The sequence below is a fragment of the Netta rufina genome (genome assembly GCF_964035555.1).
Source record: "Netta rufina genome assembly, chromosome: 2".
In the NCBI taxonomy this organism is placed as follows: Eukaryota; Metazoa; Chordata; class Aves; order Anseriformes; family Anatidae; genus Netta; species Netta rufina.
This window is the reverse complement of record NC_140124.1, coordinates 145,054,959-145,073,232: the sequence shown is the minus strand read 5'-3', so window position 1 is coordinate 145,073,232 and position 18,274 is coordinate 145,054,959. Positions and strand designations below refer to the sequence as shown.

At 43.5% G+C, this 18,274-nt stretch overlaps 1 protein-coding gene across 2 annotated transcripts in view; it reads left to right on the top strand.

The window, feature by feature from the left end:
* Positions 1 to 17,577, top strand: part of SAMD12 (sterile alpha motif domain containing 12) — a 169,148-nt gene extending 151,571 nt beyond the window's left edge. For both annotated transcript variants that reach the window (XM_084282554.1, XM_084282555.1), the window contains one exon: positions 8,331 to 17,577. In XM_084282554.1, coding sequence (XP_084138680.1) covers positions 8,331 to 8,353 — 23 coding nt within the window. In that variant the 3' untranslated portion in view covers positions 8,354 to 17,577. The remainder of the gene's footprint in view (positions 1 to 8,330) is intronic.
* The last annotated feature ends 697 nt before the right edge of the window (positions 17,578 to 18,274 follow it).

The following is an 18,274-nucleotide window of genomic DNA, read 5'->3' as shown; positions in this document are numbered from 1 at the left end:
TCTGAATAACGTTTTGCTTGGGGTTGGCAGCAACCAAATATAGCAGTCACCTCCACAGAATACAGAAAAGCCACCAGTCTGAAACCATTTAAATATATTTGTGTGATCATATTTTCAGAACGTACTCATGCCTGATGCAAAAGGAGACAGAAAAATATGCAAGTGCTTTGGGTAGCCTCCTCACTAAATAATAGGAAAGGGGCAAATCAGAGTAAAGGAGATTTCTGCAGCTGATCAATCAGTTCCTGTGTGGAGATGATTATTTCTCCCCAAAACCTCAACAGCTGAACTTCTCATACCTTCTTGAACACTGGCTAGGTATTCTTTGTAAACGACTTCTTTACTTGTCTCTGTGATCAACACAGCCCACATAATTTCAGGCCTGAGACTTCGGGCCTGGCTTAAGAGCCTCTTTGATACAATCAGCCCATCCTTCATTTCTGAAACACTACTGCAGAGGCAGTAACGCTGGTATCTGGAGTCTCTGGTGGGTATACATCAAGATATAGGCTTAATAATCACCCAGGGAGTCTTCAGAGGTGGTAAATCAGTTTGATCTCTGTAGTTCATTTTCCAGCCACCCAGATAGAAACATGAGCTTGGTTTGCAGAGCAGCGAGCACCCTTCCCTGTCACAGCATCAGCGCCAGGCTGGAAGGGGACCTCTGCCTCAGGCAAGACTTTGCCCTGCTTGAGCTTGGTCCTGCAGCTGGGAGAATTAGACATGGGGCATTTTGTTATTTTATTTTATTTTGTTTTGTTTTATTTTATTGTATGTTATTGTATTTTTTTTTAATTTATTTCATTTCAATTTGTTTCATTTATCTTATTTTATTTTAAAGTGCATGTTGAGGGGTCAGTATAGATGGTCAAACCCAGACTTTATTTTACATCTTTAGGGTCCTGCTTGTACAGTGGTGCTGCCATGGAACACCCTTTGTGCCTAGCTAGGGGCTGTAAGATAAGGTGATGCCTTCTTGTGGAGTACTTTGAAATTGAGGCATTTTGTTTGTGATGTGGTAGGACAGTGGGTCCACTAGAAGAGCCCATGAATATAGCAGTTATTCTCGGGGTTGGATGTTGTACATTAAATGAGGTGGTGGGCCACAAGAACCACCAGGGTGAAGAGAAGTACCAAATGGCACCAAAATCTTCTTTCTGTTCTTTCTTCTTGTTTGCTTAGAGCAATGCAAGGATCCTGGGGAAAACAATGATAATGTGATGTGATAATACAACTAAAAGGTGTATCATAATGCATTTCTCCAAAGAGATAAATAAAGTTGCTTGCTCAATGTACTGGGAGAGAGGCTGATTTTGTAGGCTTCGTGATCTCTTTGTTTTGTTTTGCTTTGTGTGTGTGCACGTGCAATCTTTTAGGTGGTTGTAGTAGGTTTAATTCTCCTTTTCACTTGGCTAATCATTTGAGAGAATGAAAACTGAATTAAAAGTTTCATTTCAGGGAACCTCACAGTGACTATCTCCCCAAAGGTGGGTAGTTTGTTCCACCTATTAATCCTGCATAAGCTCTGCATAGGCAGTGGGGAATCTGTAGCTCCAGAGAGTTTCCAAACCCTTTTGCTATAGCACTTTGATTTTTCTAGTGAAGTCTTTAGTTTCCTCTGATTATGCTTCATAACTTAATGCATATTTTGCTGAAGATCCTCAGGCAAGTAATACAGCGGCGTAATGGACAGAACTATATTTCCAAATGCTGCTGCACAGTTTTTAACAGGATGGGTTTGGAAGTGTCCTGCAGAAGCTGCAGAACAAATGCAAGGGCACGTTCCAGGTGATGATCAGAGCAGCCACCAAACCACTGCAGGCCACCGCAGACTGTGTGGCTAAGCAACTTATTTGCATGCTGAAGATACCACTTGAGGCCGTGTCTTTTTTTTTTTTTTTTTTTAAGTTCACTGAGTTTTCACAGTTCCTGGTGCTTTACATTAAAACCCAGTGTCTCGAGACAAAAGCAATGCAGATGCAGAGTTTCGAGATGCAGTGCAGATGGCTATTTCGAGCCACGGTGTGTGGAAGTCTGTTCATCTGTGACAACCTTTTTCACTTCCTGCAGAGCACCCTACAAGGACTTGTGAGATCAAGAACTGATTACAGGCAGGCAGTGAGAGATGTGCATGATAGGGTACGAAGTCGGCAGTCTCCTATGCACTTGCAGCTCCAGACAGCACCAGCTCAAACTTCCAGACTCCTTAGCAGCACATTCCTTTAAATCTTTCTGTTTGTTGTAATATGAGTCTCTAGAGAAGGATGCTGGTGGACAGCCAGTACACTGCTCACGTCGATGGGTAAGTTTGCAGGAGATCAAGAGGATTCTTTGAAAGTAGCTATAAACACGAAGGAAGTGGTTGCTTGCACTTTTTCAAAATATTTTAGCTGCTTGTAAGTTCAAGGAAATCATCGTGTTCTCTTGAATGCAAAAACACACTTCTTTTTTCTTTGTGTGTTCACAGCAGCAGGTAGATGGTGGGATGTCTGAAGCATCTTGAGTAGGGATGAATGAGCCTCTTTGAAAGCAGAAAGTCTCTCCCAGGATTTTCCCAGCTTTTTGAACCTAACTTTTAAGCTTGAAAATTGTCACATTTTGTTTAGGCTCAGACATGAAAAGGGCATACATTTCGAGGGGATGGTTTTTTCTTCTGAGGACTCCAGATTAACACTAAAATCAAGCTTTGTAGATGCTAAAATGCTTTCAGGATATTTTTCAGTACAAGGATGGAGTGTGAGCTCAAGCCTTTTAGAGAGCTCATCATGCCCTTCATGAACTCCAATTTTTGAAAGAAGAGGCAAGGAACAGAAATTACTGCATAAATCATCTGTGCACAGAATCGATCGTGTCCTCATTTGGTTTAACCTAGTAAAGTTGCTGAGAGATCTGCTTTAGTAGGGAAGCTGGAACTGTGCGTGACTCATGAAGAGACTTTTGGCTAATCCAACTATTTGAGGACATTGAATAGCTTAGTGAAACACATTTTGGACAACTACATTTTCAGCCCATTCTGTGTGAACCAACTGTGTTTCACAGAGCAGCTGCGATAACCTCTGACTAATTGGCTTTTCAGAAGGTTACCTGCTGAGAGCATCTGCCATGACATCCATTCTCCCAGAAATGTTTCATCTCAAAATTGCCTGATACAGGCTACAGAGCCCTGCATCGCAAGCAAGGAGTGAGTTTTCTCTTTAGTTAGAATATAGGGGAAAGGATTTGCCCGACCTTGTTGAATGTTCATCATCTGTCTTGAAGCACCAAGCATCCTTTTCAAACCCGGCTGTCCCCCAGCTGAGCTCCTTAGAATCTCAATATAAAACAGAGTGTAGGAATTAAAATGCATCAGCATCAAGTGACAGGAGAGACGTCTGCTCTGGCTTTTGAAGGCCACCCGGAAGCCTTCCTTAAGACGAGCTCCAGATTGTGAATCTGTGAGGGAGCCAGGATCCGGCGTCCCCACGTGCTTGCGATGGTGTTCACACTGCGCTAGCAGCATCCCACACTGAGCCCTGCTGGGGCAGGCTGTGTGCGAGCTGCGTGCCAGCTGCCTCCTGGAAGCCCTGGTTTGGACCTGGGGCTGCTCGTGGTGAGCAGCATAGAAATAAAGCCCAGGAGTTTATTGCATGTAAAGTCATTCTCCTCCATGTATCTCACACGGGAATTCAGTGGCATATTTATGGACTGATGTTAAAACTGTACACAGGTAGATTTAGAGCACCTGGTTGTGGGAGTGTGCTGTCCAGAAAAAGAAGTGTTTCCAAAAAAAAAAAGAAACCCTGAGTTCACATTTGCAGAAATCGCATTTCACATGTCAGATGCTGTTTGTTTTAAAAGCTCTGCTCCTGGAGTCTTGTGATGATGCATCTCTGTCCCTGACCGTTTGAACAAAACCATCTTGTTTCGTGGCTGGGGGTGAAAATGAAAAATCTGTCATAATGGTATCCTGAAAAAGAGTAGAGCTGATGGGAAAGCAACATGTATTTTTAATTCCATGCTTTTGCAGCCATTATAATTATTTAGCATGGCATCATTAATGAATTTTAAATGCTTGGGATTAGGATTGCTGCGTTTGAAGCTCTAGATGCTTCTGCTATGCTCATAGATCCACCTTTGTTGTCTGCTCCAAAACTAAAATGTTGGTTTCCTTCTTGGCAAGCAAACTCAGAAATCAAAAGCTAGAAGAGACTTCTTTCCTTTTCCCTCTCGGCATTTTCCTACCATATTGACACTGCAGTTGACAAACAACATTAAATAACCTTCAAGCCTGTGTCAGCTACCAGGTCTCAGTAATGAGGGGAAAATCAGACCAACACATGACTGGTTGGGAATAAAAACAAAATTGTCAGGCTGATCAAAAACCATCCACGTCCCTGCTTTCCCTTTTGGCTGCTGGGTGTTGCGTTCAGCCCATTGATTAATGTGTCACTGCTTAGCATCATTTTAATATGGGCTGCGAGGCAGTGGCACAGCACCCAGGCAGCTTGCTGCTTTCCTGAAGCCTGGAGGCTTGTCCTGCTGTCTGTACAACACAGGGCTGCCCTGCCAGGAGGAGGAGGAGGGAGGAGAGGTGGGCACAGCAGGCTGGAGGGCTCTGCTTTGCCACCTCCTCCATGCTGGCTCCAGCTAGGACAACCATGCACACCCTGGGGTAACCTTTCATCTCTGGCACTGTTGACTCCGCTTACCAGGGACCAGTTGGGTAATAAGGATGTGTGGCAATAGCTGCTTTTACCTAGAGAATAAAAGATGAGAGATTCCTCCCACTCAGCCCAGAACAGAAAGAGGATGATTTCAGGATGAAATGAAACCAAACTCGGTGTCATCTGTCCTGGGGCAAATGACTGCAGTGGGGGTCCGTCCTCTTCTTGGCACAGTTCACCCTCAGCTGCATTTCCCAGCCCATGGTAATCCCCATTCCTCCTCCTGTCACGGTGGTTGACCTGGATCAGCAGCTCCCCAAGTAGTTTTTTTTTTCTTTTTCTTTTTTTTCACATTAACTTCCATTAGCCTCATAGAAACAAACACCTCATGCTCACACACCTCAGTGGTTATAATTCAGTGCACAAGAAAGATAAAGGTAAATCTACAAATGGGCTGGCAACCGTTTCCTTTTGCCATTGTATGAAATTCTTCAAAGCTGGTAGTGTCTCTAATTATTGTGTAGCAAGATGCAACAAGTCTGCAGCAATCTGCAGAATACTGGAATGTCTCAAGTGATGCTAGAAGCATGAAGTGAGATACCCGTGACCTTTATAACACAGGAAAAGTACTAGTAGAACTAGCTGAATGCAGTTTTTCACCAATCTGAAAGGAATAGTTGGTATATGGATGTTGGAAATAGGCATTTTTCACAATAATCCCATGTTTGAAATGTCCTGACCTTAGAAATGTAGTACAAAATTAGTTCCAGTGGAGAAGAAACATAGCAAAAGCAACAGATGCTTGTTTTCTTTATCAGGATTCCTCGATTACGGAAGTAAGACAAATAGTAATACTGCTAGGTTGAGCTGAATTAACATGCATTAAAAATGAGTGAAAAAGAGGTCCCTCTTTCGTTTAGAAAGAAATCACAGGTGCTCAGAAATGAAATACATCTCTGGCTCTGAAATGATTGGAGTCCTTCTACAGCAGCTTCTCGAAAATGTCATGTGAGATTAGGTCTGTATGCAGTTGAGTTGGTAAGCATACAAACCCCATGCAAAAAGCAGTCATCGTTCCAAGAGCTTGCAGTCTAAGGTAATGTTTTCAAAGATGACTACTCATTTGTGAAGCCTTTTTAAAAGATCTTACTTTCCAAAAGTGCTGGGTGCATGATCCTTAGTCAACCAGGATCATTAGAGGAGTCTCTATCACTAAACATGATAGGTTACAAGAGGGAGTAAGTACTTCTGAATTCCTGGCCTCAAAAGACAAAGTGAGAAGAGAAGAGGGGTGCTAAATCACTACTAAGTCTTTGCTTTAGTATAAGCTCAGAGCTTAACAGAATTACTGCTTTTCTTTTGGTCAGTGTCACTGGTTGTATCCAGACTGGCCCTGTTTGGTGTCCCACATGGCTTGAGGTGGTTGCTGTCACGTGGCAGTGTGGACGGATCAGTCCCTGATTCTTCTTGCTCATGGGTTTCTCACAGGCCAGCTGGCCTACTTCAAACCAAAGCACGAGTACAGACCCATGGTTTAGACAAAGTGGATGATGGAAATTCCAGCATGGGCGTAATCTTGAAGCCTGATCTGATAGAGTTAGCCAGTTCACCCATTTTGTTGTAGTCCTGTAACTGTGGATAGGCAAGGTATTTTCATTTGCTTGGGAGAGCTTTTCAAATTTCCCCTTCCTTGCAGCAGGTGTGCTATTTAACTAAAAAAACAAAATGAGACAAAAAAAGTCTCATTTCTCCTTTATGAGACAAGTACATCTCTGCCAATGCTACACAGAAGTGAGATAGCCTCAAGGTCACCTAGAATCCAGCATTTTTTGAGGTTAGGTACCAATTTCCCTCTCTCCCCATTTAAAACGTCCCCCCAGATTTCTCCTTTATCTTCACACCTGCTTAATATCACCACTGTGTCCTTTTCTGTCCTGGGGGATGCAGTCAGTTATCTGTCTAGACCAAAGGTCCCTGGATTGAAACCTTCCTGACAGTTCTTTCGTGGAATAAAACAGTTGCTGGGTCCCAAATGTGCATCTTTCTTGGGCCACTTTTGACACGGTCGTATTATGGAGTCGATGACAGTAGATGCAAGTGGGATCATCACCCTAGAGAACCTGGAGAATAAAAACAGTGCAGCTGTGAAAACAAAAATGAAAACTACCACGATAATCGGGTGAACGTGCCCACATAAGAAAGGAAATAGCTAAGGAGACTGGGTTTTATTGTTCCTCTATTTAATAGGCCATATTTAAACTGAGGAATGAAGTGCTTATGGCAGGGTCTGGTTTTGTTGCTGTTGTTGTTTTATATCTCACTCGGTATTCTTCCAGAACCTGCTGGTTTAGCATCCCACCCTTTCCTCGCTCGATCAGACCTCCATTTCCATAGCTGCAAGGGTTTGGAGGTGGAAAAGCCAAATACGGGCAAACTTTACAGGCTGGCAGAGCCCGTGAGTCCGCACCCCATAGAGAAGAGCCCTCCGGGCATGATTTTGAAGGGGTGAAGAGTAGAAGGCTACTGCCAGCCTGAGTTTCAGCTGACATGAATACTGCCTTGGCAGCATCGGCATCCCATTAGCATCTCAAATTGGAATCTGGCCCCAAAAAAAAACAAAGATCCATCTCGCTCCATACATATGGACATGTACGTTCGTGCATGAGGAAGGACATCAGCTGGAGAGGGTGCAAAGCACACCCCAATGAGGGCTGTCCCAGCACTGCCCTCGGGGTTTCCAAAGTGCAATAGCAATCTGCAACATGTATTAAACACGATCTGTAAAACTGGGGGTGCTGAGGGCTCTGTGAGAAACAAAGCTGTGTCCACAGCAGGCCTGTTGAAGTAGCACAGGCGCTTGTCTCTGCATGGCTCCCTGGCTCCAGAGACCAGTGTAGGCCTGTGAGTAATTTGTGTGCCTTTTGGTGGCTAAATACTGAATAAATGAATGCGTTTCAGTGGGAGCTGTCCTGTAGAGGCACTTCTTTCATGTTTGCAAAGGCACAACAGGGAACACAAATCCCCATCCAAAATTTTATGATCATACAATAACTTAGGTTGGGAGGGACCTCTGGAGATCCTTCAGTTCAACCCTGCTCAATACGGGGCCAAGGTAGGTTGCTCAGGGCCTTCTTGGGCTGAGTGGTGAATATCTTCTGTAGGTGGAGGTTGCACAACCTCATCAGGGAACTTATTCCAAAATTTGGCTACCCTCACTGGGCAGAATTTTTCCTTGTATCTACCTGGAATATCTCCTGGTGCATTACCTGTCCTCTTCTTGCCATGCATCCCAAAGAAGACTTTGGGTGGAGGAGAGGAAAAATTTCAAGAAAGCCTAGCCAAGTCGCAGGCTCTCTGGGACTCCAGCTAGAGGAAGAGTGAGCAGTGCTATAAGATGAAGCAATAAAATTCAAGTAGCATTTATCAAATCAGACAAATGATTGCTGCTCTGTGCTTTATATTTATCTAGGAATTGATTAAGCACTGAAGTTTTTGGTTGATGAGTAAAACTGATTAAAGAAACTGCCAGGGTCACAATATATGTTCTAGGAGTAGTTTGTCTTTACTTTATAAATGCATTTGCTCAGCACAAACTTGACTTTTTATTTTAGTTGAAATATATGGTACTTCCTTTGCTCTGTTCTGTACTCACTGTCTGTTTTTGGTTTTCTGTTTTGTTTCTTGCAGCCCCAGCAGAGAGCTCTCCGTAAACATTTCCAGCCTCTAAAGCTGCTGTCCTGCCACTTGATATGAAAGTGAACTTTCCTTTGTGAAAAAAAAAAAAACATAATAAATGGCACTGCCAAGAGGTGACCATGGAGGACTGAAGGCAAACCTGAAGTAAACGCAGCCCACTCAAGATGATGCATTCTGGGAAGACCTGGTTTGCTGCAGAGTAAAGATGTGGTGCATAATATCCAGTGCTAATTTGTTCAAAATGGTCATTGACAGACCTTTAGCTGGAAAATTTCTTCCAGTTTTCATCACTGTGCATAACTTTGAGTTCCCTGTAGGGGACTGTCTATGCCCTTCACTAGAAGTCCTGTTTTAGCATGGCAACTACTGGATTCTTTTATTATGTATGCAGATGGCATGATGTTTTAGGAAAAACTTACAGCAATTCTCCAATCTCAGTGGATATGTTCACAATATTACACCCCTGATAGGAATGTAAACGTCTTGTATATGTTAGTTTTGCAGTCTAATGGTATTCTGTTAAACGATATCAGCACTTCATACGTGCTTTCCACACAGAAATAGCACAGCCCATATATATATAAAGGTCTTTTTAAAAAAATACTGAGGATATGTTTCAGTCTTTGTACTGAGACTGCATCCAAACTGAAGTCCACTACTAGCATACCTTCACTGATTCACAGTAGATTGTGTAGATAGATTTGCACGTGGCAGAGGTGTGACATTTTATTGAGACTTACAGAATGCCTGTCACAGAGGTAGCCAAGAACAGGGTAAGGTTGAACGAGCTGTAGGACACTGTGTCTGCTCTCCCTTCCATCCACCAGATGTCAAAGGTTCTCATTTTCTAGCTTGCCAATGAGTTTTCTTACTCAGTGAGGGAGAGGAGAGGGAGAGCACCTTTCTCAGAGATGTGTTTGACCCTGGGTTTGGTCTACAATAAAAACAGAACAAACTGGAAGAATTCAGGTTCTTTATGCTGGCGACCATTTACGTTTTGGGAAGGACTGGGGAGTCACAGTCCAAACCAAACTCTCTGAAAAAGGTAAAGTGTAAGACTATACTTCTAAGGAGCAAGACACTCCCTCTGGAGAGGGCAGACTTCTTTGTTAACTTTTTCCACTTTCTATCCAAAACAGTACTTTGGTAGGAAATAGGAATAAGCAAATGGTTCTTATAAGCCTTTCAATATACTGTAGCAGGCTCAAGACTGTTGCATTCAATCTGAGCGTTGTTTTGTGTTCAGTCTCTGAATGGCTGGTCTCATCACTGGCTGTATCACAGCTGGCTGTGGTACTGTTTTTTCCATGGGGACTCAGTGGAATTAACGTCTGTCCCTAACATCAGGACCTTCCTGACATATTATTTATAATGAACTGATGTCATCAGTGTATTGAGGAGGCTTACCTATTTGTTCCTTCTTTCTTTAAAATCAAAGGTAGCTTTTTGTGTATTTAAAGACCATCATTCTCTCCAGCCTGATAGACAGGTACTGTAGAGTTGCCATTAGTGTGTATGCCAAACCGTGGGTGAGATGCCATAGGGGTGTGAGGATGCAGTGATCGAGAGAAGGAGCAACTATATCAAGGCCAAGGGACGTTTTAGAAGTAGGTTCCTGTGTTATAATATTTAGCTATTGTACAGTTCATTGCTAGAGAATGCAAGGTCAACCACTGAGGGTGCCTGTACAACCAACAGATAAATGTATTTAGGGTGTAATTTTTTTCAGATGGGCGGGGGTTTGGTTACGCCTCTCCACCCATTTCAGATTCAGCATGCTGAATGCTTCTTTACTGTTCAATCCAGAAGGAAAATATTTTTATTGACAGCCAAGATTTTCAGAAGCTGCTAGTGGTTTCTAATGGTTTGGGTCTTTCCATGGCTTTTCAATGGAGCTCCCAAAGTTATAAAGCAGCGAGCTTTATATTTTCTTTCTGAAAATCCTGGCGCCTAATTTTAAATTAATTGGTGTACAAGTTCTCCTTAAGACATAAGGATCTTTGCCAACAGCAGCATTTGCACTTTTTAGAGCTTCTCATAGCGTAGCAGGTTGGAATCTGATCCTTGTTAAGAGAAGTGGCCGTGAGCCCTGCAGAATTCCATTGTAAGCTTCAGTAAATTTTACAGCTCTTTCTGCTACAGATTTTAAAAATGCACTCTGGCAACTGACATCAATTTCATGTCGGTACAGCAATTAAAAAAGAAACAACTTGGATATAAATTACTTTTAAAAGGAGAATGCTATGCTTCTGCAGTAGGGATTCTCTTATTATATTACATTCAATGAAACAAATCTGTAATAATTTGAATGATAAAAGGAGTGTTTATCTTTAAAAAAAAGAAGAGTGTTGTCTTAAAAGGGCGTATGAGACAAAGTTGAGTTAGGCAAAGAGCCACTAGAAGCATTTTTTGTATCAATGTTAGTTTTGAACATCTTCCAGTATATGGGCATGAATTTAGATGTGTGCACTTCTCCTGTTAAAACAGTTTGTTTTAAAAGCTTCCCAGGATTTTAGCTACGGTGATCTAGAAACGCAGTGTTATAGGCCCTGAGAAATGTGAAAACAAAGTCCAGACCCTTTGTGTAGCCAAACTCAGTGAGAACTCTGCTGTAGGTGCCCATCAGACAAAGCTCGTTGGACGGTGGCGTAGGTCTCCGTCCTACAGACAGCCTGTGCATGTGGATAACTCCAAACGTGAGCAAGAATAGTTCCCCCGAGCCCCGCAACACTCCTCACGTGTCTAACTGTCTGAAGGAGCCATAAGGAAATAACTGTACTTTTTGGCTTGTATTTAACTATTCATCATGTTTGGATTTTTTTTTTTTTAATCGCTGTTATTCTCCCAAAGTAGGCCATGCTTCCTCAGGGATATTTATGAAATTGTTCTGCATCTACTGAACAACTATCTGAATCCCAGCGTATTCTTCTGAAAAGTTTTTAATATAAATAAACATGTGGGAGAAATTTTTTGTTATTATGAATGGGGGCAGGTACTGTGTTCTCGGAAAGGCTATTGAGTGCAGACAATCAAGTCTATTGCATTTTTTATGCTGAACACCTTATTAATAGCAGACACATCCGCTTTTGCCTGGGTCGCAAGAACGGTTCTGTGGAAAGAATGCTTTATCTCTAGTCAATAAATCATTTATGTCGAGAGTGCCAAAGACCAAGTCAACATGAAAGGGAGCGAATAAGTTATTCCGGCAAAGGAAGTGAATTTAAATACGCTCAGAGCCATTAGTTCTGTGCAAAAGAGCTGGAGACTAATGCTATTTTAATAAAACAGCAATTATCAGCCCTGTGGAGATAGATATATTCGCAAAGGCCAGTGCTCCCGTTACGCTGATCGCTGGTTATTAGCTCTGAAACACGGGTGGCTCCCCGCAGCCCTGTGGTCAGGGCACTGCTCCTGGCGGCAGACCTGCAGCCTTGCTGCCCCTGGGTGCCCGTCCCAGCCACATCTTCCCTGCTGTCTTTGTGCAGGGAAGGATGATGCAGCATCAGCCCCAACAAGAAACCTAGGCAGAGACTCAGCCATCCTCAGTGCTTCAAATTTTGTGAAGGCCAACACCTGAAATGAGAGGAATTGCTCACCCGAAAAAAAAACGTGCTGCAGCTCAAAACATCCTTTGCGCTGTTTCATTCCTGGTTTGTTTGTTTTTTACATCTGCATGGCTTTCTCTGCCTGAATACCCCGTTGTTTATTCTGTTAAGGAGCTTCAGGAGGGAAGGCTGCAACAGCTCTGCGAGCTCTTTGGCTTTGCCAACCCGTCTGCATCACCGTGCCCTGGCGGTGGGTTCGTGCCTGGCTACCCAGTTCTGTTACTCGACAGCCAGACTGAAAGCAGCTGCAGTGTCGTTGAGGAAATCAAACCATTAAAAATGACAAAATTCTTTTTTTTGTTTTGTTTTGTTTGAATTTTCAAAAGACCTCAGGGCAGGCCCCCAGCAGACCTGCATTGGCACTGCTCCATCGCAGTCCCTGGAGATCTGTTGATTAATGCCAGCTGTGGAGCCCGTCCGGGGGTGATTTTTTTTTGCTATAACTAAAACTGACCTCCCTCCACCCTTCATGAAGCCACAAGATCTCAATTATTCAAAATTGTTTCAGGCAAGCAAAGTAAAAACCTGCATTTTTCACCCCAGTCCCCTTTTAACAAATAACATCTCCGCAATCCGAATCTCCTTGAAAGGCCCTGCTACAAGACTGTGGCGTGATTGACCCTGGTATAAATAGACTGGTCAATAAGATTTTAATTTAAAAAGAAAAGGCCCTCTGTTATAATTAAAATTGATGGTTGGGGGGGAAGTATTACCAGCATTACCTGCAATCTCCTATAGTAAAATTCAGGAAAGCACTCTGCAGTGCAAAAAAAAGCCACCGACGTAATGTATGGGTGATTAGGCAGGCTCATGAGTATAAATCAGCAAGTAAGCAAGTAAATGTTTGATGAGGAAAGCCAAAAATGTATGGGAAGTCAGTGGCCAGTAGGTTAGGGCTAGCAAGACCAAACACTTCACATGCATCCTAATAAATACAGTCGTGGCAAAGCAGAGTCTGATGTGAGATACGGTGCGGTGATTACTCACAGAACATGCAAAAACCAACAAATATTCTTGTTTTGTATTTGAGAGTGGTAGAATGAGGGAGTCAGATTGCACATTAAAATGTAATTCCTCCTACTCCGTCAGTAATTATGGGTAATATTAAGCAGCGACTATCCAAACATATTCTTAAATTTGCAGAACCAGATAACCGAATCCAAAAGTGTAGGAAAACTTGCCTAGGATTTATCAGAGCTCAAAAGCACAAAAGAAGCTTTAAATAACAAACACACACAAAACAATAACTGAAAAGAATGAGTGACCTGACCCAGAAAACTATCGGCTCATTAGCCTCCTATTTTCCTATTTTCCTTTGGGAAAATCATGGAAAGGTTGATGTGACACAAATCATTGCAGCAATTAAAAATTGATAAACCCCTCCGAATGATTATGTATAGAAATGCATTGTGTCAAGTAAACTTCCTATCATTTTCTCATGATATCAAAGGCTTGTTGATAAAAGAAACTCTGCTGATGCATAATACTTAGCCTCCTATCGATCATTTGATTCTGATAAAGAACAAAATAGCACTATGCAAAATCAGTATAGCCCATAGTAAGTGGATTAAAGCCGATTACATGCTAGATCACAAAAAAAATGGCTGTAAATATGAAATTAACATCAGCGAGACTATTTCTAATGAGCTCCTCCCAAGGTATGTTCTATTTTCAATATTCCTCCCAGGGAAATAGAAAGTTACTGGTGGCAACACCAAGAGATCACCAAAGAGGTGCATGGTACGAGACGATGATGAACCCGGAGTACTGCAAATGCAGAAATCCAGGAGAGGAGAAGGAGAGTCACACCTGGGGGCATCTGGAGAAGGGTAGCTGTGAAGGTCTGACAAATAATCCATTCAATATCAACCCCACAGATGTGCTTGCTAGCTGGGAAAATGTAATCTCAAAGGAAGAGAGTCAGTAGGACTTGGAGGAGATTTAGGATCTGGCAACGGGGACACTGTAATGGAGCCAGTTTGTGCCCATCTTCCAAAAAGGATATTGACAACTTGGAAAGATTATTTTCTAAAGCTCCCAGTGTCATTCAAGGGCAGGAAAACAGGTCTTATTATAGTGCCAGACTAATGAAGCTCAAGCTATTAATTTATCAGAGACAATTTGAAGAGGTGACTTGATCTGTCTGCAATCACAATCTGCTACCTGCGTGGGGAAGCGCTGTCTGAAGGCAGGTAGCTCTTTTATTTGGAGGAAAAGGGAGTGATGTGCTCTACTGGTTGGGAACAGATCAGGCTAGAAATTAAGTGCAAACGCTCGACAGGGAGGATAATTACCCATAGAGACAACTTACTTAGTTACCTGGCACGTTCTCCATCACATAAAGTCGTTAAATATATGCAGAGTATTTTTCTAAGTCAATAAGCTCTACCTCAAACAGGAATTTAGGCTCAGTTCAGCAGTCACTGGATGAGGTTATTAGGTGTGTGTTATACAAGAGATCAGGCTAGATCATCAGATGCAAACTTCTGAATTAAAATATCTCAAAGTTTCCGATATTACATGAAGGCAGGCCCACCTATATTCATTTTTTTCACACAAAATTGACTTGAACAAAGAGCCCTGAACTAAACTGAACTTGTCAGCATTTGGTAGGAGCTGCACTAGATCTCCTCACAGTTGCAAGGTTGTTCTGCCTGTAGTTAAGGGAAGAGAACTGGACAAGAAAGGACAACAAAAACCCTTGAGCACACAGAATAACCCTGATGTCTCTCATTAATAGCAGCCTGGGACAAAATCACGCACTCAAGTGATCGGTGTGGGCACGGAAGGAGAGCCGTGGCCTTGCCTCTTAACCAAGGAGGCGGCATCGTGGTGGCAAGAAGCAGCTTCTCCTGTGTTCAGCAACAAGTAGAGAAGCCAAAGTGCTGGTTGAGAATTACATTGTACTGCTTTGCAGCTGAACAAGGTGCGTGAGTTCCTTGCTTCAAAGCCAGCAAACTGTGCCTGCTCTCCTGACGGGCCCTGCTGGAGCCGGCTAATGAAGGAAGTGAAACGACTTCAGTGGGACGACCCCGAGTAACAAGAGCTGGTTGCAGTTGGCTGTTATGAATATTGCACCTTGGAAATAAGCAAAGAGAGTGCTCAGGTCTCACAGAGCCGGTAGGTACGAGGCAAGCGTGAAGCCAAGAGCCACCTTCCAGAGCTGTGCTGTGGCAAATGGCACGAAATGGGATGCATGTTTTAAAGAGTAAACAGTTCGCGCAGGCAAGAGAAACCATAAAAGCAATACTTACTGCAAATTGGTATTGAATCAATATCACGAAGTGGAGACGAGAAGGGAGCTGGCTACAGACAGAGCTAAGAAGATAAAGATCTTCGGGGATTCTCGCTCTAATCCAGTGTGAAATCCTAAGAAAATGAGTTTGGGCTAGATTTATTGTGTAAAGAACACCGGTACGTCCTGGCTGCCCGTCAAATGAGCTCCGTGGAGCCACCGGTTATGTGCACGGTGGCACAAATGTCCCCTTGCAGCGGGGACGGACAGACAGCCCCCGGAGGCACGGCCGAGGTCAGGCTGGGGAGGGAAGGAAGCTGATCCTGCAGACGGCTGCACCATGTCCGCTTCTCCCCCAAAAGTGGGATTTGGGGCATTATTATAACACGTCCAGGCTTAGGCAGAATGAAATGAAAAGCTCCTTTCTGATTTGAATTCCAAATCTATCTAAATACCTTTGCTGAAAAGAAAAAAAAAATCCTCTGTAGCTGTTGTTACATCTCTAATCACATTACTTCTATTAAGCACTTGCCTTGAATTCATCTATTTGATATCATGTCACCAAATTAAATAGCGATATACATTTGTGTTTTTTTTTTAAAGCAGGGAGATCAATATTGCAGCAAAACCGCATGTAAGCAATAAAAAGCTGCGCAGAGGAAAAAAAAAATCTGCCCATCAGATGCTGAGGGGACTTGTTTGTTTTGTTTTGTCTATCGAGAGCTCGGTTTTACATCCAGACAGAGGTTTTCCCTACTGCGGCAGGCTCTGGCCTCAAGACTAGTCCAAACAGATGCTTGGATCCCTCTTACTGCTTCATCCACATTCCTCATGTGCAGGGGGCTCCTTCTCTGCCTGGCTCCTGGGAGAGGCAGGAAAGAGATCGAGTGGCCTCCAACACGGTGGAGAGTCCACGGAGGGATATGAGCTTCCAGACTATGCAAAGCATCTCAGCCTGAGACAGATCTCATCCTTCTCCCTGCTAAGCTCAGCTCCATGGATGGAGGAGAGGAACCCAAAGACCTCCACCAGGCTGTCCTGGGGCCATGGCAGGAGATAGACAGACAGACAGACAGACAGATCTCCTTGCAGGGTCAGCATCCTCAGGGCCAGGGAAGCTCGCTGCCTTCAGAGGTCACTGCAGACTGCTGGGCTTCCCCTACAATAATGGTCAACTGCATGGGGCAGGAACCTGAAAATGTGAATGACCAGCATTTACATCATGGAATGACAATGGCTGGGGTCACGAGGGGCTTTTAAAGATCATCAGATCATCTAGCCCCCACAACTCTGCCATGGGCAGGGGCATCTTTCACTGGGTCAGGTTGCTCAAAGCCACCTGGCAGGGTTGGGATGCGCTTGGCTTTGTCCTTGGTTTCTTGTAGGGATTGAGATATACAGACATGCCTCACAGTTATTCCTTTTCCACATCTAAGCATGGGTAAGATGAGGGTGATAGCTGCCTGACCCTACGATCAGTCTCACACCATGTCAACCAGAAAAGTGGCCTCCAGCTTTGGGATCCTCCATCCTGGGGAGCTGAATTTGAGGTTGGCTGAACCTGTCCTTGAGGAGGGCAGGTAATTTACGGGTGGAACTGAAGCCACATCTGTGTTGTCTCCAAAGGCTGCCCCAAATCCATGGCCCGCATGCAGCTGGGGATGGACACGAGCTGCAGGAACCGAGGGGGAGGCTGGGATCGAGTTCTTGGGGTTGAGTTACTGGGAAATACACCGGGGTGAGCCAGGAGAGCTGCTGAGGAGCCTGGTGTAGGAAGGGATGAGTGTGGTGCCCTGGCCATGCTGTGTCTGGGCCAGCTGCCCTTGGGTTCAGTTTTGAGTTACGCTCACCAGGGAGATGCTCTGAGGCTGTAACCTCCTTCTGATGTTAACTTGGTTGAAAATCTAGGAGAATGCCAGCACTCGAGTGGTTAAAACATGATGCACTGTTACTCCCTGTCCACCTACGAGGGAGCATTTTAAAGACAGAGCCAAACGAGGTGGTAACACAGAAGCGTGCCTTTTTGTTTGAGGTGCACTGCGCTTCCCCAGGCATCCAGGTGTTCATCTGTATAGCAGTGCTTCTTTTCCCAAACCAGAAATTATCATGCAATCTAATTTTTAGTACAGAAAGCGGCCATCACTGTTAATTCCACCCTACGGTTTTTATATTTGCGATTAAATTCCTTCTGTTTTCGAAAATCAACAGAAAATACAACCCGGGTGGGAGGGAGGAATTCTTATAAATGATGAAATTAAAATCAATATCAAGTTTTTGGTATCTTTGGGCATGATCTCTGGAAGCTTTGGATATCTGCTTTATCATTTTGTATATTTGACAATTTTGTACTCTGCATTGTTTGACTTCATTTGTGCATGGCGATGTATTAAAACATGGAATTTTTATTATACAGTAAAAGCATTTTGTTTGATTTAAACGAGTTCAGGGCTTGCTCCATTGCATGAAGAGAAGAAAAAAAATCGATGGGGAACAGAGGCCCACTGATGACAGTTCTCGGCAGGAGGGGACCTGTGCCCTGGCGCAGCCCTTTCCATCGAATTTTCTCCCCCTTTCCCTTTGAGGAGGGGGGGTGAGAGAGTGGTTGGGTGGAGCTCAGCCACGTAGCAGGGTAAACCCACCACCAAGACATCTCCTATGGGGACCAAACACTATAGAGGCAGGTACTAGGTTTGCTGGTACATGTCCTTTCATCTCCATCCCACCCCCATTTATTCTCTGTTTGGCTCAGCACTTGCAGCACAACAGCAATTTGCAAGTCAGTGGCTGAGGTAGCTTTCAGAGATGCTAACGCTGAAATTCCAGCACAATTCTGTGTTCTTCCATATATGTGGTGTTTGGTTTTTAGGTTTTTTTCTTTTCAGCCATGATTATGAATATTCTTTTCTTGCGACGCAGAGACTGATGACATGTTTTGGTCAAACAGAAAATAGTGGGCTTAATACAAAATAATAGAGTGAAATTATGTAGCGTGCAATGCAACCAACAAAGTCAGGATGAATTGTCATCTGAAAAAAATGTATTTTTTTACTGTAACATTTTGTGATCATGCAGCCATTTACTAAATTCTGTTTACA